The sequence below is a fragment of the Marmota flaviventris genome, chromosome 9 (assembly GCF_047511675.1).
Source record: "Marmota flaviventris isolate mMarFla1 chromosome 9, mMarFla1.hap1, whole genome shotgun sequence".
In the NCBI taxonomy this organism is placed as follows: domain Eukaryota; kingdom Metazoa; phylum Chordata; class Mammalia; order Rodentia; family Sciuridae; genus Marmota; species Marmota flaviventris.
The window spans coordinates 109,064,720-109,082,897 of NC_092506.1; the positions used below are offsets into that span (position 1 = coordinate 109,064,720).

The following is an 18,178-nucleotide window of genomic DNA, read 5'->3' on the forward strand; positions in this document are numbered from 1 at the left end:
AGCTCCCGCCCAGGAAATTACACGCAGCCGGCGTCATTACGCAACTTCCGGCGGGGCTTACTTCCGAGACAGACGCGGAAGTGTTAGAAAGCGCCGGCTGCCGGTTCCGCTGCAAAGTTTGTGACCCTGTAGTCCTCCTTGAGGACATCCTGTAGAGCTAGTATCGTGCAGGCCCTATTTCGCCAGACTAGAGCAGACAAAGCCCGCGCTCTTCCCCGCCAGTAGGCCTCGGAGCTGATGTCGGCCTCATCCTGGAGTCCCCGTAGTGGGGCCAGACCATGAGCCTCTGGTCTGCCTGGCCTCGTCGCCGCTGGCCCCGCTGCACTCCAGCAAGGCCAGGATGAAAAAGCTCCCGAAGAAGAGCCAGAACGAGAAGTACCGGCTGAAGTACCTGCGGCTGCGAAAAGCGGCCAAGGCCACGGTGTTTGTGAGTCTGACGGTCATTCAGCACGCCTCCGCCTCGAAACTTTGCTTCCTAGTGAAATCTTTCCCCAGGCTGATTCCCCTCCCAGAGTGACAATGTTAGCTTTTCAGTATACGTTACTACTTGTTACTCCTTGGATAAAATACATAATTTTCCTCATCCTGTTTTCTCGTCTGTAAATGAAAGCTAGTTACCCTACTGGAGATTAAATGAAAAATTGCTTGGTACTCAGAAGGTCTGCCAATAAATTTTATTTAATCATTATCGTTATTACTGCAGAACTCTCAGAAATGCCTGAGAATTAGGCACTGTTGAACCCTGAAGCTCAGGGACGATTTGCCCAAGGGCACTGTGTCAGAGCCTTCACTCCAGCTTAAATCAATTCCGCTTTATAAATTCCACTACACAGCATATTTCCCAGGTACCCCCACTGTCCCATAACTGATCCCTTAACTAAACAGGCACATGAACCTTTCAATAATTTCTGTCTTGTAAGCCACTTTGAGTCTCCTAGGTGTTTCTTAACTCCCACTCATACATCATGCCTTCTGCTCCTGCCTTTCTTTATCTTCGGGGTATAAAGTTTATTAAATGAATAAACTGGTTTGTCTGATATAACTTTGTGTTACAACATTCTGATTTGCCTTTATGCCTGGAAATAGGGGTGGAGTCCTCGAATGTTCCCTCACATCTGAATCAATAGTTTATCCCTTCATTCTACCAAAAGCTTAAACAACTCTTAGCATTCTTGGAAGCATAAGAGTTTGTAAATTAGAATACTCCTTCCAAAAATATTCATTCAGCATTTTCTCTGTGCATTGGATAAAAATAAGAAAATTAAAGTTAAGAGAACTTGACATCTGATTGTTTCTTTTATCCCCCATATGCCAAAGTCATGAAGGAGGTTGTGTGAAGAAAAAGGATACTGCTTTGAACTTTCAAACTTGGAGGTTCCATCTGTGGGACATCTGGAATGGAACATTTCCTTCACAATTGGTGCTTAAGAGATTGAGTCATTGGAAAGATGGCACTGGAATATATACAAATAAATTATAAAGTTTAGGAATTTTAAACACTAGATTTGACTTCATTCCAGTTTGTCACTTTAGGGTATAATTATGGGATGCTTTGAGTTAGATTTTCTTTGTCTCTCAAAAACCAAAGCTCCCAGACATAGTTCTCATAATTATGTAATAGTATGAATTTATTTAGTATGCCATTTTCTCTGCTAATAGTTATTCTAATTAACTTGGCCATCTATCTTGGTTTACCAGGGACAGTCCTACTTTACCATATTGTTCTTGTATTATTAATAGTGGCCCCTTTTCACTCAAAGGTGTCTCAGTGTGGGTAATATATAATTACCCTACCTATAATAGAACCTGACTTTCCGTAGAGATTTATTTATAGCTTGTCTGGAACATAGAATAGCTCTTCTTATCCAGCAACAACAGTCCTTGGTTTGAAATATGGATACTGTTCCCAGAACAATGATTTAACCTCTTATTTATTTTATTTTATTGTGTTTAAATTTTTTTTTTTAAAGGAAAATGCTGCTATTTGTGATGAAATTGCTCGTCTTGAGGAAAAATTTCTTAAAGCAAAAGAAGAAAGAAGGTGAGCTGACTTCATTTTGTGTTCAGAATCACATTTTTTGTGATTAACATAGAGTAATTGCTCTTGGGAATTTTCTCCTGTTGGATTTTTATGTACTGCACAACCCCTTGACTGCTTGATCAAGTATAGAGAAAAAAAATCTGTGGAACTGGTTCCCAAACCTTGAAGTCATGTTGGACCATGATGATGAGACAACTCCTCTACTCATCTTTCTGAGTCTTCTTGCCATCTAATAAGTAATCTTATTATAACTCCCAAATAGCCAAGGGATAATATTCTACAAATATTTGTTCAATCTTTACTTCTCTATACAAAGCACAATGAATATATATACATCCGACTGATGGTATATGCCCTTCAGACACCTGACACTTTCCAACTTTAAGGTAGAGGAGTCCTCCAGATACAAGAGAGAAAAGCTACAATCTTATCCTTGTTTCTTGAAGTATTGATTATCTTCTGGGACTTTGTTATTTTGAGAGTTCAATATGAATCTTATTTTTATGAGTGTGATAATCTTTGTATATAATTCTGGCTTTTTCTGGTGTTTGAGTGAAGTATTGAATTGAGACAAAATGGAAGTTCATACCTCTGCTCCCTTTCCTTCCCAACCTCAGGTACTTGCTAAAGAAGCTCCTTCAACTTCAGGCTCTAACTGAAGGAGAAATACAGGCTGCAGCTCCTTCCCACAGCTCCAGTTTGCCCCTGACTTATGGTGTGGCCAGCTCTGTGGGAACTATACAGGGAGCTGGACCCATTTCTGGGCCCAGCACTGGGGCAGAGGAACCATTTGGGAAGAAATCCAAGAAGGAGAAAAAAGAAAAAGGCAAAGAGAACAGCAAACTGGAAGGTACATTGTGTTATCAGTTGCTCCCGTGGCTTAGCTACTGATGACAGACCTGTTACTGACTGGTAGACATATGGCCACATAAACACTTTTTAAAGTCCCTTGAGAAGTAAGTATCTTATTAGAGCCACCTTGGATGAATAGATTCTTGTTAGACCTGGTTAAATGTCTAAGGGAGCAGACTGAGACCCCCTCTTTCCCTCTTCCCCCAGCTCTCAGGGTTAAATTTGCTTCAGTCTTTCCGAGAGGCAGGGAAGTGGGCTAGGTGGCCTTTTGAGCACACTACTAGCTTGAGAAATTTCTGATTTTACAAATGAAGAAGACTTAAAAATGTAATGCTTTAGCTCCTAAGCACTAATATTAAAATTGGTTACCATCTAGGGGCACATTAGAAAGATATTCAAGGCTTTGGGAAAGGGGGGAAATAGTGAATTCAGTGAATATAGATGGTCCCAGACTTACAGTGGTTCAGCTTAATGATTTTTCAATTTTACAGGATGTGAAGGCAATATGCATTTAGTAGAAACTATACTTTGAATTTTGATCTTTTCCGAGAATAGCAATATGTATAGTGTGATGCTCTAGTTCCATGCTAGGCAGTGGCAGCAAGCCACAGCTCCAGTCAGCTACACAATCATAAAAGGAAACACCTGATATACCACACTGTGCTGTATTGCTAAGCCATGATATTTGGTAAGTTAGGTTAATTTTATGCATTTTCAGTTTATCCTTTGTTCAGCTTACGATGGGTTTATCAGTACATAACCCCATCCTGAGTCAAGGAGCATCTTATATAATACCAAGGCTGACTTATTACCCTTAGCATTCCATGTATAAATTTTTCCCTTTCCCTCAGCTTTTGGGAGGGGCCTAAAGTGGGTGACCCCAGATTTGCGTTTCAGTTCTGAAGAAAACATCCAAGAAAAAGAAAATGGAGGGAGGTGCTCGCAAGCTGGTTCAGCCCATTGCCCTGGATCCCTCAGGACGGCCTGTGTTCCCCATCGGACTAGGGGGTCTAACAGTATATAGCCTGGGGGAGGTGAGTGAGACCAGCAACATATAGAGAGGAGAATCAGAAAAATCTGGGAATGGGGTTGAGCCTTCCCTCCTGGTTCCCATTAGCAGCCCCTTGCTGATCCATACCAACCCCAGAAAATCTCCAATCCCTATGAAACCAGGTCAGATTTGTCTGCTACACAGCCAACACTTTCTCTATTCTCTATGTGATTTCAGTCATTCTTTATAACCCAAAGTGGTTCTAAAGACTACCTCCATAAACACAACTTCTAAATCCTCAGTGACCTCAATCCCAGGTTGGGGAAATCTTTTTTATAGATCATCACCGACCGACCTGGCTTCCATGATGAGAATGCCATCTACCCTGTGGGCTATTGCAGTACTCGGGTGTATGCCAGCATGAAGTGCCCAGACCAGAAGTGTCTGTATACCTGTCAGATCAAGGATGGTGGTGTGCAGCCTCAGGTACTCGATCAAATATAACCTCTATTTTTCTTTTCTTTTTTTAAGACCTTTCTGTGTTCCAGGCACTTAATAAGTATCCCAATTCTGACACTTTACAAAGTGGATACTATATAATCACCATTTGGATAGCCCCAAGATACCAGAGAAGTAACTGGCCCTAAGTCATATCTCTGCTAATAAGTGGTTAAACTGGGATATGGATCTGTATTTGTCTGATTCTCGATTAATGCTTTTCCATTGAACCACACTACTTGGTCACCACGTGAGGTTTGATCAAGCCTGCTTATATTAAGTACAGGCTCAGATACAGGGAAGATTAGTTTGATACACCACCATTTCAGATTGAACCAAAGTGGACATAGCATATGGCTGCATATACTCTTAAGGACCTGGGACTCCTGACCCCTCATGCCATTCTTCATCCTTCTTAGTGCTAAAATGTAATGCAGCTCACTTTCCCCATCTGTTACCTCTTCATATTTGGGAAGAATAGATCATTTTCAGAGTTCCAGGCTTCACTGTCAGATGAGGTTATAGATCACTAGAAAATTGTATGGAAGGAGGTTAGAGGCAACCTACCTCTAATATGAGCAAAAGGTGCTAGAATCCTGAGCCTGCCTGATGCACGTGGGTAATATTGTATCTGGGTAATATTGTATCGCTCCTGTCATCTGACACTGATAGGTGAAAGTAGAAGAGTTCAAGTAACCTTGGTCATGCAGCAATTCTCTTCAGAAAGTAGCACAGAGATCCACTGTTGTAACAGTGTATCCTGTTTATAACAAATCTGTAAGTGCAATGCAAATCTTAATCAAAATTCTAATTGAATTTTTAGTAAAAATTGATAAGCTGAGTAGTCTTCCACCAAAAGATAAAACACTAAAACATTTTCTAAAAATAAAATGTGAGATTTTTAGTTTTTAAGATCACTAACCTCAATCGGACATTATTTTTAGGTTATTGTGAACTAAATCTAGCTTTAATTTTTTCTGCCCAACCAACATTGACTTCAGGCCAGGTGCGGTGGCACACATCTGCAATCCCAGCAGCTCAGGGTGAGGCAGAAGGATTGCGAATTAAAAGCCAACCTCAGCAAAAGTGAGGCACTAAGTAACTCAGTGAGACCCTGTCTCTAAATAAAATACAAAATAGGGCTGGGAATGTGTCTCAGTGGTCGAGTCCCCCTGAATTCAATCCCCCCTACCTCCCCCCCCCAAAAAAAAAAGTTACTTCAGGATACAAATTAAATACATAAAATACTTGGTTGTTTACAGATGATGTTATTTCATTGATCTGTTTGTCAATACATGCCAATATGACTAGAGGTATATGTGTGTTTGTGTTTGGTATTGAAGATTGAACCCAGGGGTACTCGACATCTGACCTAAATTCCTAGCCCTTTCAATTTGAGACAGGAGCTTGCTAAGTTGCTGAGGCAGGCCTGAAATTTGTAGTCCTCCTGCCTCAGCCTCCAAATAGCTGTGATTACAGACATACACCACCATGGCTAGCCCCAATAAGATTTTCAGTTACTTGAGTATGTTTTATGCTATAAATATGTTAAAGGAAAGTGTAAAAGAACATTTTTAGTCTTAAAGTAAGGTCAAAATGTTCCTTTAGCAAGATATGGAAACACAGAAGCTATAAAGGAAAATAATAACAGAGTCAACTTTTAAAAATTTAAATGCTTTGGCATGCACAGGGCCCTGGGTTTGATCCCCAGTACCACAAAAAAAAAAAAAAAAAAAATTCTCAAGTGCTTTGGAAAAAAAGATACCACAGAGTTAAGAAACAAACAGGAAGAACATGTACACCATGGGATTGATGTCCAGATACAGTACTCCTATAGAGTAATATAAAAATAAACAATCAAGTAAGGAGGAAGTCACACCTTATTTTTGCCTTTAGGTACATATCAGACTTTAGTAATATCCAGTCTTGGCCAGGGTATAGGAAAATAAGTATGTATACATTAGTCAGAATGAAAACTGGTAATCTTTTTGGAGGGTAACTTGGCAATATCAACAATTTTAATGCATATGTCCTTTGACCCAGAATACTTCTAGGTAATCTCATGTTTCCTAGAGAAATGTGCAAATGAGAATAAAGAATAACATGTAGCAGTGTACATGGAGACTGATCCCAAGTGTTTTTAAAATATCATTTTTATTTGTACTTAAGGATATAAGTAGCTGGATAGGAAAGGGTCCAAAAAGGTATGGAATTAATTAAATTTTGACTGCTGGAAAGCAGTCAACCAAGAAGTGTGGAATTGAAACAGAAGACTTCTGTATACTTGATTTTTTTTTTTTTTTTTTTTTTTTTTTGGTGTGTGTGTGTGGGGCGGGGGGGGGGGGGGGTAGAGCTAGGGATTGAACCCAGGGCCTTGTGCATGCAAGGTAAGCACTCTACCGACTGAGCTATATCCCCATCCCCTTGTTTGAATTTTTAACAGCACTATAGGGAATTGTCTGTAACCTATATTCTAATATGGTATACAGCAGCTTCAAGTGAAGAAATGTTTGTAAGAGGTATGACTCTACTTCCTCCTTACAGATTAATTGTTCCTTTGTCATTCTCAGTTTGAAATCGTTCCTGAAGATGACCCCCAGAAATATATTGTTGGCTCTTCTGCAGATGCTTGTCATGCAGAACTGCTCAGGACCATAAGTGCTACTAAGTAAGTTGACCAGCAGCTTAAAAAGATCCCTATAGAGCTTTTCTTTCAGTGTGTAGAGATCCCTTTTTAATATACAAAACTAACCTGCATCCTTCAGACATCCTAATAGCTAGAGTTTCCAGAGTATCTTTTATCATCCTGTGTATTCCTGTCACTTTTCCATTCTCAAACCTATCTCCATCTCCTTCTAAGCTCTGAAGCTAAATTTCTCCCTCTCCTGTTTAGGGGGGAATTAATGCCTAACCTGCTTCCATCTGGAGCTGACTTTTTTGGATTTTCTCATCCAACTATTCACAACCTGATTCAGAGTTGTCCAGGAGCTCGAAAATGTGTCAAGTAAGTATGGTCAAACTCATTCTGTTGAGAGAACCTCAGTAATCAGCTGACCAAGGACCTAGAGCAGCAGTTACATTGATCTACTATGTCCAAGGCATACTTGCTTCTCAATAAGAGTGCTTCATCACTGACCCTTTTAGCCTCTAGGTAGCAGAGTAGAGCCAGAAACCCCTGGACTTAATTATTACAGGTTCAATATCCTTTATCCAAAGTTCTTGGGACCAGAGGTGTTTTCAAGTATCTGCATACACACAGATATTTGGGGGATGGAACACAAGCCTAATCATAGAAGTCATTTATGTTTCACATGCACCTTACACACATAGTCTGAATGCAGTTTTATACAGTATGTTTTGTGTACCTGTGTGACCTATCACATAATAGGAGTGGAATTTTTCACTCTTGTCTTACCTGGGTACTCAGAAAGTTTCAAATTTTGGAGCATTTTGTATTTCATATTTTGGAATTGGGATGCTTAACTTGCATCATTTTTTGTGTACTATAACAGCAAAAAGGATGAGAAGACTAACAGAATAATGTATCACTAAAGAAGCCTCCCTATTTTACTTTTTTCCCCCTTTGGCTAATATATTTTTAGATATACATAGGAGAGGCCTAAAGATCCCTTTGGAGGTAGGAATGGATTATTAGAGGCAGACAACTTTGATTTCCCTTTGATCCTACAGTTACCAGTGGGTGAAATTTGATGTGTGCAAACCTGGAGAGGGACAGCTACCCCAGGGACTGCCAGAGAATGATGTAGCTGTGAGTTTTGAAGCCTTTCAGAGACAGACCTTTGATGAAGAGCATAATGATCCCATTCTACCAGGTATTTTTTTCTTTTTTCTTTTTTTTAGTTTCAGGTGGATAAAATAGCTTTTTATTTATTTATATGTGGTGCTAAGGATCAAAACTAGTGCCTCACATGTGCTAGGTAAGCACTCTACCACTGAGCCACAATACCAGCACCTATCAGGTATCTTTTAACTTCTCCTTTCTGGTTTGAACATACTATCCCCTCTGCACCCATTATTGAGTATTCCATATATCTAGGCAGTAAGTGATGTAAGCTTTCACTGATCTAACCATGAAAGGTACTGAGTCAGAGGGGAACATGAGGCCTGCTTGGATTCCCAAATTACTCACAAAAGTCACAGGAAGCACCTGTGGTCATTGCAAAAGGCAGGACATCCTGAGTGACCCTTTGTGGACCACTACAGTGTCTCATTCTATAACCTATGTAAGACCTAAGTGGAACACCAGGGGAAGGCTTCTGTACAGGGAGTAAAATTTCAAATGAAGTTAAAGAATTCACCTCATGGCCTTGGTCCTACTGATGTTACTTGGATTGCTTCCCACAAATGGGAAGATCAGTCGGGTATTCAGGCATTCAGATCATAATAGGGTTATATGTATGTAGGCAAACGACTTCATCTATTTCAGTTTTCTTCATGATAAAAGTAAACATCTGTCCTATTTTACAACCAAGGGAAAAATTGGACTGATAGATGCAAGGGTGTTAAGGAATTAAAAGGCTATTTATGTGCCTGAACACTCTCCTAAGATTCCCAAGCAGTAGTAGAATTTAAGGAATTGCTTTCTCCAGGATCCTTGGAGCTCCCTGAGCTTCAACCTGCAGCCTTTGTGTCATCTTACCAGCCGGGGTTCCTGACACAGGGACCCTTGGTGGATACTCACCTGCAGCACCTGAAGTCTCCATCACAGTGCAATCCAGTTCAATCTTCAGATTAAACAAAGAGGGATCAGAGTCCACATCATTTTCATCAGGATGGATTTTTAACTTAAACTAAAATTTAGAATATATGGAAGAAGGCAGCAGTTCAGGAGTAAAGAAGATATTATCTTGTCATAGAAGTTTCTATGGTGACAGGTTACCCTGGAAAAACTGTGTTGATTTATTTTTAGTAATAAATTTCTCTTGACAATTTTGCTCATATTTCTCTTCTTGTAATCAGGACATAATCTTTTTTGTTTAGCTCTTCCTGATATAAACTTCAGTTCCTTAAAAATCAGAGTGAAAGACTGTTCAGCTGCTATTACAAAATGCCATTGGCTGGGTAGTTTATAAACAGAAATTTATTTCTCTTAGTTGTGGAGGCTGGAAATTCTTTAAGTTCAAGGTGCTGGCAGAGTCAGTGGTGAGGGCTAGCTCCCTGGTTCATAGACAGCCGTCTTGCTATAGCCTCACATCATGGAAGGGGCAAGGCAGCTATCTCGGGACCCTTTTATAAGGACACTATGCAGAATCCTTGTGACTTAATCCTCTCCCGAACACCCTAATTCCTAATATTATCTCATTGGAGGGTTTAGGATTTAATTTATGATTTAATACAGATGTTGAGTCTTTAGCAGCTACTAATTTGTGAAGGAGATAAGATTCTAGCAACCTTCCACTCTTGATTTTGATCCCAGTTGAGGACTCCCAAATCCCCTAGCCCCTACAACCCAGGCTCCTGCTTTCTGCTCATGGCAGTATTGACAAACAGATCCTCTGCTTGTACTCAAGTTGCAAAGTCCAGTCCAGGATACACTCATATTTTGAACATCCTTTAAGCACTGAGCTACGTTCCCAGCCCTTTTTGTTTCTTTGTTGAGACAGGGTTTCACTAAGTTACTGAGGCTAGGAGAATGTGCTTTTAACTCAGTTGAAACCACATGATTACACACATTCAGATATAATCAGGGATTAGTTCCATCCTCATTTCACTTAACCCATCATTTTGTTTTAGCCATCTAATTATATAACTCTGCATTCTATACAACTGAATTCTTTGGACATTGCTTATATAGCCTTACTTGGAGGCTTAACTATCTCTAATGGCTACAACTCCACACTATCTATGGAATTCCTCAGCTCCCCATCCATCAGGTGCCCAGGGATGTCTGGAAATGAAAGGATCAGAAGTAAAATGGGGAAGCAGTGGTGAGAATGAATTGTTCACAAGCTGTACTTCCTGACTACCAACTGAAGACACATGAATGGGATTGGCATTTTGTAGTAATAAATGTGACCAGCAGGGGGAGGGATCAGAAAGAGCAGTGTTGAGAGCACAGCAAACTGGCCACTACAAATGAACAGCAACTGTGTGACTGAAGTTCTACAACTTTTAAAATGCAAAATAAACAGTGTGAAACTTGAATAGTAGCAAATCCAGTTGGGAGGGGATCAAAGCTGTTGAGATGTTTTAGTGTTTTATCTTGTTTCTCTGCATAAATTGCTGGAGCATATTTGCACTTATACCAAAATAATAGATGCTGCTTTTATCAAATAGCAAATGTTTTTCTATGGTATTTCAGCCTGAGTAAAACACATCCTAAAAGAGAATCTCATCTTAGAGATTTAAATTATTTTAATAAATTAGTACAAGTTTACCAGAACTGTTTTTCAAACTACAATCAACCCATTAGTTTTCATAAATTTAAAGAGTCAACACCTACTTTTTAAAAAATTAAATAGAACATATTGAAACACATCACATGGAAAAAGATTGTAACTTTGATTTCAATTATAATTGTATATATGTATTTATATAAATATTTACAAATATGTATGGGGATATGTGAAATAATATTAAATGTTTTTGCTATGTACCAAGGTTTTTTAAAAACTTAGAAAACACTGCCAAAATGTATTTAAAGTATCTTTTCATCTACCAAATTGTTAAAATATTTTTAATTTGACAACATCCAATGTCAATAAGGGGGAGGGAAAAAATACCTTGGTGGGAATGTAAATTGTTTCATCCTTTGGGAGCATTAAGCTTGTAGGTATCACAATTTTAAACATACATTTTAACCTGTTACTCATGTTAAGAACCCTAAGAAATAACTGAATGAGTGAGGTATGATGTTTGTATGTAACACTCTTCATAATATTAGTTTAACAATGCAGATTTCTAAAATATCCATATGCCTATTTTAGGAAATTGGTTAAATAAAGTATAGGGATCCACAGCTGTAATACTGTAAATTTTTATTTGCATCAGAAAATTATTTTGGTAGAATAAATTAAAAACAGATTACAAAAGAATATACTACATAGTATACAATATTTAAGCCAAACAAATCAAGTGCATGTTTACCAAAATTGCGTTTCCCTCTTGATGATCTGGGGATGATTTTTCTGTGTGCTTTTCTTCAGTAGTCCAAATTTTCTACAGTGATTACTTCATTTTCAAACAGTAAAAAGTTCTTTTCATTGGGGGAAATACACTGAATTCCTACAGAATGTTTTAAATTATTCAACTACTAAAATTCATTTACATGTGGCTTCATTAATATAAATTACCTAAACCAAATTTTTTACCCTGTGTATACCAGGTGACTGGGTGTTAAGGAACTTTGGCTTAGAGTTCCTGCCTGTGTTATGAGGAGCCACTTCAGAAACCACTCTAAATCCGAATTTCAAATCAAATAGAGCTTTATTTACCTGGCCAGGGACTATCACCCACCGTAGAGACTCAAGCTCTGTAGGAGGACAGCAGCTTCCTGGCCCAACCAAGGAGAATATAAGCACAAAAACCACAACTCAGGGACTTGCTTATTGTCATGTAAGCTAGCCAATCACAGAAATTAAAACATTAATAAGTGGGATCTGTGGGCTCTAGGCAGGATTGGACTTTTCCAGTCAGCAAGCAAGCGATAAACAGAAGCTAAAAAAGCATTAGCTTTACGGTTCACTTGACCACAGTCCCAGGTTCAAGCAGGTGCTAGACAGTCATACACTGAACTTGAGTGGGGGTTGGCGGGAAAGAATCTACTTCAAAGTCATGTAGACCCACAAGGGCATTCAAACCCAGGATATGGCTCACTACCGCTGCATCCTGAGCAGGGTATAATTTGTGGGGTACAAAGTATGGCAATTTTTTTTATAAGAAAAGAGCTTTAGTTTCTATTTCCTAGAAATGGGTCATGCAGTTCTCTCTTCACAGGGACAGTTACAAAGAAACTAAGATGGAGTTTCTATAGTCACATCTTTTTACTCAAATGACTACAATGACCCTATTCCGGTAATCCCAGAAAGGCGGGAATTGTTGCAAATGACTAATGAGTCTCTACCAGAGCAATTGCTTTACACACTCAATACTAGTAACTTATTTGATGCCTACTTGCAACTACAGTTATCTTTTGGCCTACATACACATTTTCATCTGTCATTTTACTAATATCTATAAACTCTGGCTACAAGATCAAGTTGCTATGTTAATCTAACATTATCTGTATTAACCTTCTTGCTTATATTTATTTATAACTATACTGACACACTGACTTATCCTATGACTTAAATTCTATGTTTTACATAGGATTCAAGTCATAGGATAACATGATTTTTCTACTATTACTTAGGTTTATTCCTGATGAACTTATGTCTTCCTATCACTTATCTGTTATCTTACCTTATTCCTATAGTCTTTAATCTATGTCTGTTGCTTATTGATTATCTATTCTATCTTGCTTTATACCTATAACCTATATCTATGACTTATTGATTATCTTGATCAGTTCACACCATAACAGCTGCAGGCTGCTTTCAAATTAGAATAGCCGTGAGGCCGTGAGTATCAGTGCACTATGTTGGGGGTTTTTAGCCCTCCCCCCCCTTTCCCTCCTTCCCTCCTGACCTGCAGGAGAGATTGGGGGAGCACGCCCAGACGCAGAGGACAATCAGACACGCCAGGGAGAACAGTCAAAGCAGGATCTCGTTTATTGAGAAAACACACACAGCTAATATAATGTACAGGAGCCAATCAGGGTAAAGGTCAGCAGGGAGAGTTCACGTGTACACCCATCCTACAGGCAGTAATGGGAGACCTGAGCTGTCCGTGAGGGCAGAAGGGTTCTGAGCCTATCCTAGAGGTGGTCCAATTTTTCATCACAACCCATGGCAATGCCTTCTGGCTAATCGCCAGGCACTCTTAGCCCCATGTAGCCCCAGGACTGGGAAGCCGGTAGCAGCCAGCAAGTTAAGTTTCCTCTGTTCTGATGCAACATGCCCCATGTTACATCATGCCCTACACACTGGGCTGGGTGAGGAGTAGATAGTAACCTGACTTTTTCTTTTGAGCCTCTCTGTAACTAGGATTGTAGTTCCCATGGGGCCAGATGCATAAGAGGTCAAAGTATAAGCATTAAGAGTTAATTTACACTAGGAAATCCTCAGAGGAGCCAAACTTCCTTGCAGAGTGCAAAAATTTTTTTTTTTTTTTTTTTTTTAGATCTTTTACCAAATAAAATCTTGACGTTAATAAAGCTATTCCTACTCTTTGGGATAGCACTAGAATCCCTTGAAAGGCTGATGTGGAGAAAATTGCTTATTGCATTAGTAGTATTCATTTGTCACATTAAATGGTAATTCTTTTAAGTCCATTCTTAACACAATTTGACTGATTATAAAAAGATATACATCACTAATCACAATACTTTTATTCCAAACTTGTAATCAATATAGTTTTCAAGAGCCATATATCTGTTTTTAACCAACCAGTAAGCTGCATTATGATTCTTCTTATTTATTTTTAGGTGGTGCTGAGGATCGAACCCAGGGCCCTGCCCATGCTAGGCAAATGCTCTGCCTCTGAGCCACAACCCCAACCCCATGATTCTTAATAGTACATACACACAAAAGCCCTCTTACATATTTGTCTCATCCACATTATTTTTCTGTAGGATTATCATGTAGCTTTCTTTCAAGCTAACTTTTTTCTTCCAGGTGGATTATCCTTAGTTAAACTTTTACCTTTAAAAAGCCTGAGACTCAGTTTTAATTCTTATGACCTATTTGCCTCAGTTAGCTCTACTTCTATTTGTCTTAGTCCTGATTCCTCTACCCCTGCTGTAACTGTCACCATGTGCCTGCACTGAGCTCCTACCACAGCTGTTTCTCTCCATTCTTTAAGGCATACCCTTGGCACTTTCCAATATGACTGCCCAAGTTTCTGGTTGGTTTGTTTTGTTTTTTTTCTATCACATAAGGAAAAACTTTTGGAAAACAAAATTTCTCACAGAAAGAGTCAATAATCACTTGTTGGAGGTTTTGTAAAGAACACACGAAACCTGGCCTAAACGGCCTTTAAAATTTTCTTCCAACCCTGAGATTAGACAGTTTTGGAGGAAAAGTATCAAAACATTTCACTCCCAAAAAAATGAAGAAAGTGAATGACACTGAGGTTCAATTTGGTTGTAGTTCAGAATTAGCCCAAGACAGAGGCTCAGAGTAACCAGGAGACAAACACAAGCATTTGAAGTTGCCCACCAGCCATGGCACTTCTAAGAATATAAAAATAGCCACATGATAGCTGAGAACTGTTCAACAAGGCTTTCTATCAATGTCCTCATTTAAAAGTAACAGTTGTCATCATTTAAACTTCCAAACGCCAAATTCTAAAAGTCACTCTTGCATCTAATTGTCATTTGGCAATCTTGTTCTAATGTCCAGGGACCTGGTCTAAGATGAAGGCAATGAAGGGAGGAGCTGGTAGGGTACTGCTAGGGTGATATAGTGGACACTGCTTATATTCACAGGGCCATAAGGTCCAGGCATAGCGAAGAGCATCCACAGTGCCATAACAAGAATTGATATCCAAGGTCAGGGTCTGGGTTGAGAAAGTGCTCATAGGAACCGGAAGCCACTTGCATTGATGGTCACTGCAACATGAGATCTAATAAGAGTTAGAAAATAGGAATAGATCAATTAGAGTGTTTGAAGAAACTGGGAATTACTCTTTCAGACAGACTTAGTAGGGAGGGAAGGATCACGGCTTAGCTAAAACCCATTTCCTACAATAACTAGAACCTAGCCCAGGTTGAGTGTGGTTAACAAAACCACAAGTTGATAATGTAGCCCTGGCTTGAAGAGCACCTGCTTAGCATGCATGAGGCCTAAAATAAATACATGTTCATGTGATTGAATAATTTAAATCAATAAATAAAAGATCAACTTAGGAAGGCAAAGAAGCATAATCACATAAAGCATTTATGGAAGACACCCCTGAACATCCTTCTGGTGGTCCCTCTTGCGAGATGGCAAAGCAGGCAGGAATGTGAGCAAAGCAGCCCAACTGTTCCCTGGCATTCCCAGAGGAGATGCACACTGAGGAAGGGCACAAAGGAACTTTGGACACTGTGCCTTTCTTAAGTCCAAAGGCAATTCAGAAAAGGGAACATAAATTATCCAGGACCCACAGTTAAATTCTTCCCTGACCCTACTGTGTGGTTCCAGAGCCAGATAATAGGCAGACAGCCAACAACTGACAAAGAGGAGAACTTAGAATCTATAGCTTTCTTGAGTCTCTAACTCCAACTAAACCTAGCATGGCAAGAAGCAAAGTGGGACAAGTGCTGACCAGGAATCTGAGACAGATAGATAATATAGTTAGGACTCTGGAGAAGCTGTAGCCCTAGATAAACCCATGTGTGAAGTCTAACAGTGTCTCACCTCCTCTGTTGCCATATTTTCATACACCCTCTCCTAGCCTAATGACCTCAAAATTCCCCAAGACAATCATTTAAACATTCCACCAAGGAATGCCTCTACCCTGTACCCTCAACTACTAAAGACTCCTAATTACCCTCTTTAATCAATAGCCCAATTCCACTGCAGAATGATCCTTGCTAGGTATGAGAAAAAAAATAGTCTTGTTACATTAATTCATACTAAGTTACAATTTATCAAGCTTAAGCCTTTCAAGGGAGATACCAGATTTAAAGAATGTCTGAAATTAGCATAATAAAACAAAAAAGACACCCAAGGGTGAGAGGAATTTACTGGAGCCAGAATCTCTCAATAGGTAACCCAAAAATAAAACTCTACCCTGAGAAAAAAGGGTTGCTCTGTGAGGGAAAATACAAAAAATATATATCATTTAATAGGGGCCTTGTTTTCCCTTCCTTGATTATACCATCAAAATTGCCTCTAAATTAATGAATTAATAGCTGCTTACTTTTCTCTCAGATAAGGCCAACCCCCACCCATAACTATCCAAGACCTGCCATGTGGTTACATTGTAATGAAACATGCATGTAAAGAGCTCTTGACTCCTGACAAAATGAATCCCACCCCCTTTGTTTTTCCTGCTATTCTCACCTCAAATATTTTGTCATCCTGCCTCTGCACCTGGACTTGCTGGTAATAAGTGAGGTTGAGCAGTCCCTTGTGAGCCAAGAGTTCTATATTCTCAGGCAGTGGTCCTTGAAAGATCAAATTCTTCTCACCGTAAGCCACAGCACGAGCCCCCAAGTGCAACCTATAGGCCACAGTCTCTTTATCTCGAGGGTGGATGCTATAGGATAAAGGAAAGTAGAGACCTTTGGGTTCTTAACAATAACCACATTTTTTTTTCAAAAGAGATTATACAGAGCACCTTTTAAGAAGGTAAGAATGAGTTGCCTAAACTCAGTGCTCACCAGCTGGTCACCTTAAGAGAAATGTTAAATGGAAACTATAGATGAGGCTCTGGGCTTCCTATGGGTTCAGAATCCTTGAAGCAATAGATGGCTTAGAAGGAAGGAATAAATGGAGAGAGCAAAGGCATTGGAACTAACCCAGAACAGCTATTATAAAGCTATTTCCAGTCACTAAAAGTAGTATTTTGGGACTGGGGTTGTGGCTCACTGGTTAGAGCGCTTGCCTAGCATGTGTAAGGCACTAGGCTCGATTCTCAGCACTACATATAAACAAATAAATAAATAAAGGTCCATCAATAACTAATAAAAATTTTTTTTTAAAAAAAGTGTTTCATCTGAATCAACTGTTCATTATATTTGGTCCTCTCTAGCTTTTATTTGTTCTTTCAGTAAATATCAAGTTCCTACAACAATCTAGACTTTATGTGCTGGACTTCATTTTATATTTGAAATATCTCTGCATCCTACAGCTGGTGTGTGGTATTCATTGGAACTGTTCATGTTAGAATTCCATGGCCTGCTCTCACTGAAGCTAGTTGTGACCATATTATTTGGTTTGGGTTGGTTTGACCAGTACACTGTGAGCAGAAGTGACTTATGCTGCTTTTAGATGGAAGGACTTAAATGCCACTGTGAAACTTAAGGTGACTATGGAAGCACAGATCAATTTGGAACCTCTGTTTCTCTGGGTTTGTGAGTAACTACAATGAGCAAAGTCTGTTGACCTTCTTTGGACATGAAGTGTGAGCGTGAAATAAATTTTTCTTGCATCAAGGTATTGAGATGTTCAGGGGGATTTTGTTATTGCAACACAACCTACCATAAATAAGTTATATATTAAGACATGTAAGCTTCAATCCTAGTCCAATCCATCCCCTCACAAGTGAACACCAGAGTGAAGGACTATAGGCAAAGAACTTTCTCCAAACAAAACAAAGAAGCACCCATACCTGCCAAAAGGTGAGTTCCTGTCACAAAGGTCCATAGCTACAGCCATGAAAGTGTTGGGCATCTTTAAGTTAGGGACAGAACCAAAATCCGCCGTTTGATGCCAGCGGATCTGAGGAAATCCATCGTCTGAGTTGTCATTAGATAAATATGAAGATAACTGGAAAGTAAAGATTTTGTTAACTTATTGCATCTGAATTTTCACTGGAGTTTTTTTCACTGGCACACTCTGCTTTTACTTCATTTGTTTGTCCAAAAGCTCATTCAACAGTGTTTACTAGTTTCTGTTGTAGTAGAGTCTTTCCAGAGATGGAAGCAATGATTCCTCTCATCTCACATATCCTTTTACAATGCAACTTGCCACACCTCTCTCAAGAGTCTTATTTCTCCTCTCATTGAATTTTGGCCAGCCCTATGATTT

The 18,178-nt window shown here is 39.3% G+C and overlaps 2 protein-coding genes across 10 annotated transcripts in view; one reads left to right on the forward strand and one right to left on the reverse strand.

Moving 5' to 3' along the window:
• Positions 1 to 64: 64 nt before the first annotated feature.
• The window catches only part of Tbrg1 (transforming growth factor beta regulator 1), a 39,839-nt gene continuing 21,725 nt past the window's right edge, over positions 65 to 18,178 (forward strand). For 3 of the 8 annotated variants that reach the window (XM_071616806.1, XM_071616811.1, XM_071616810.1), the window contains exons 1-8: positions 65 to 427; positions 1,971 to 2,041; positions 2,659 to 2,891; positions 3,791 to 3,927; positions 4,224 to 4,370; positions 6,953 to 7,050; positions 7,276 to 7,386; positions 8,073 to 8,215. In XM_071616806.1, the coding sequence (XP_071472907.1) occupies positions 341 to 427; positions 1,971 to 2,041; positions 2,659 to 2,891; positions 3,791 to 3,927; positions 4,224 to 4,370; positions 6,953 to 7,050; positions 7,276 to 7,386; positions 8,073 to 8,215 (1,027 nt within the window). In that variant the 5' untranslated portion in view covers positions 65 to 340. The other 5 variants (XM_071616808.1, XM_071616812.1, XM_071616809.1 and 2 more) reach the window with 5 other exon arrangements.
• Positions 13,089 to 18,178, reverse strand: part of Siae (sialic acid acetylesterase) — a 33,833-nt gene continuing 28,743 nt past the window's right edge. For both annotated transcript variants that reach the window (XM_027945491.2, XM_071616805.1), the window contains exons 8-10: positions 17,760 to 17,917; positions 16,490 to 16,685; positions 13,089 to 15,065 (exon numbers count right to left, since the gene is read on the reverse strand). In XM_027945491.2, coding sequence (XP_027801292.1) covers positions 14,832 to 15,065; positions 16,490 to 16,685; positions 17,760 to 17,917 — 588 coding nt within the window. In that variant the 3' untranslated portion in view covers positions 13,089 to 14,831. The remainder of the gene's footprint in view (positions 15,066 to 16,489; positions 16,686 to 17,759; positions 17,918 to 18,178) is intronic.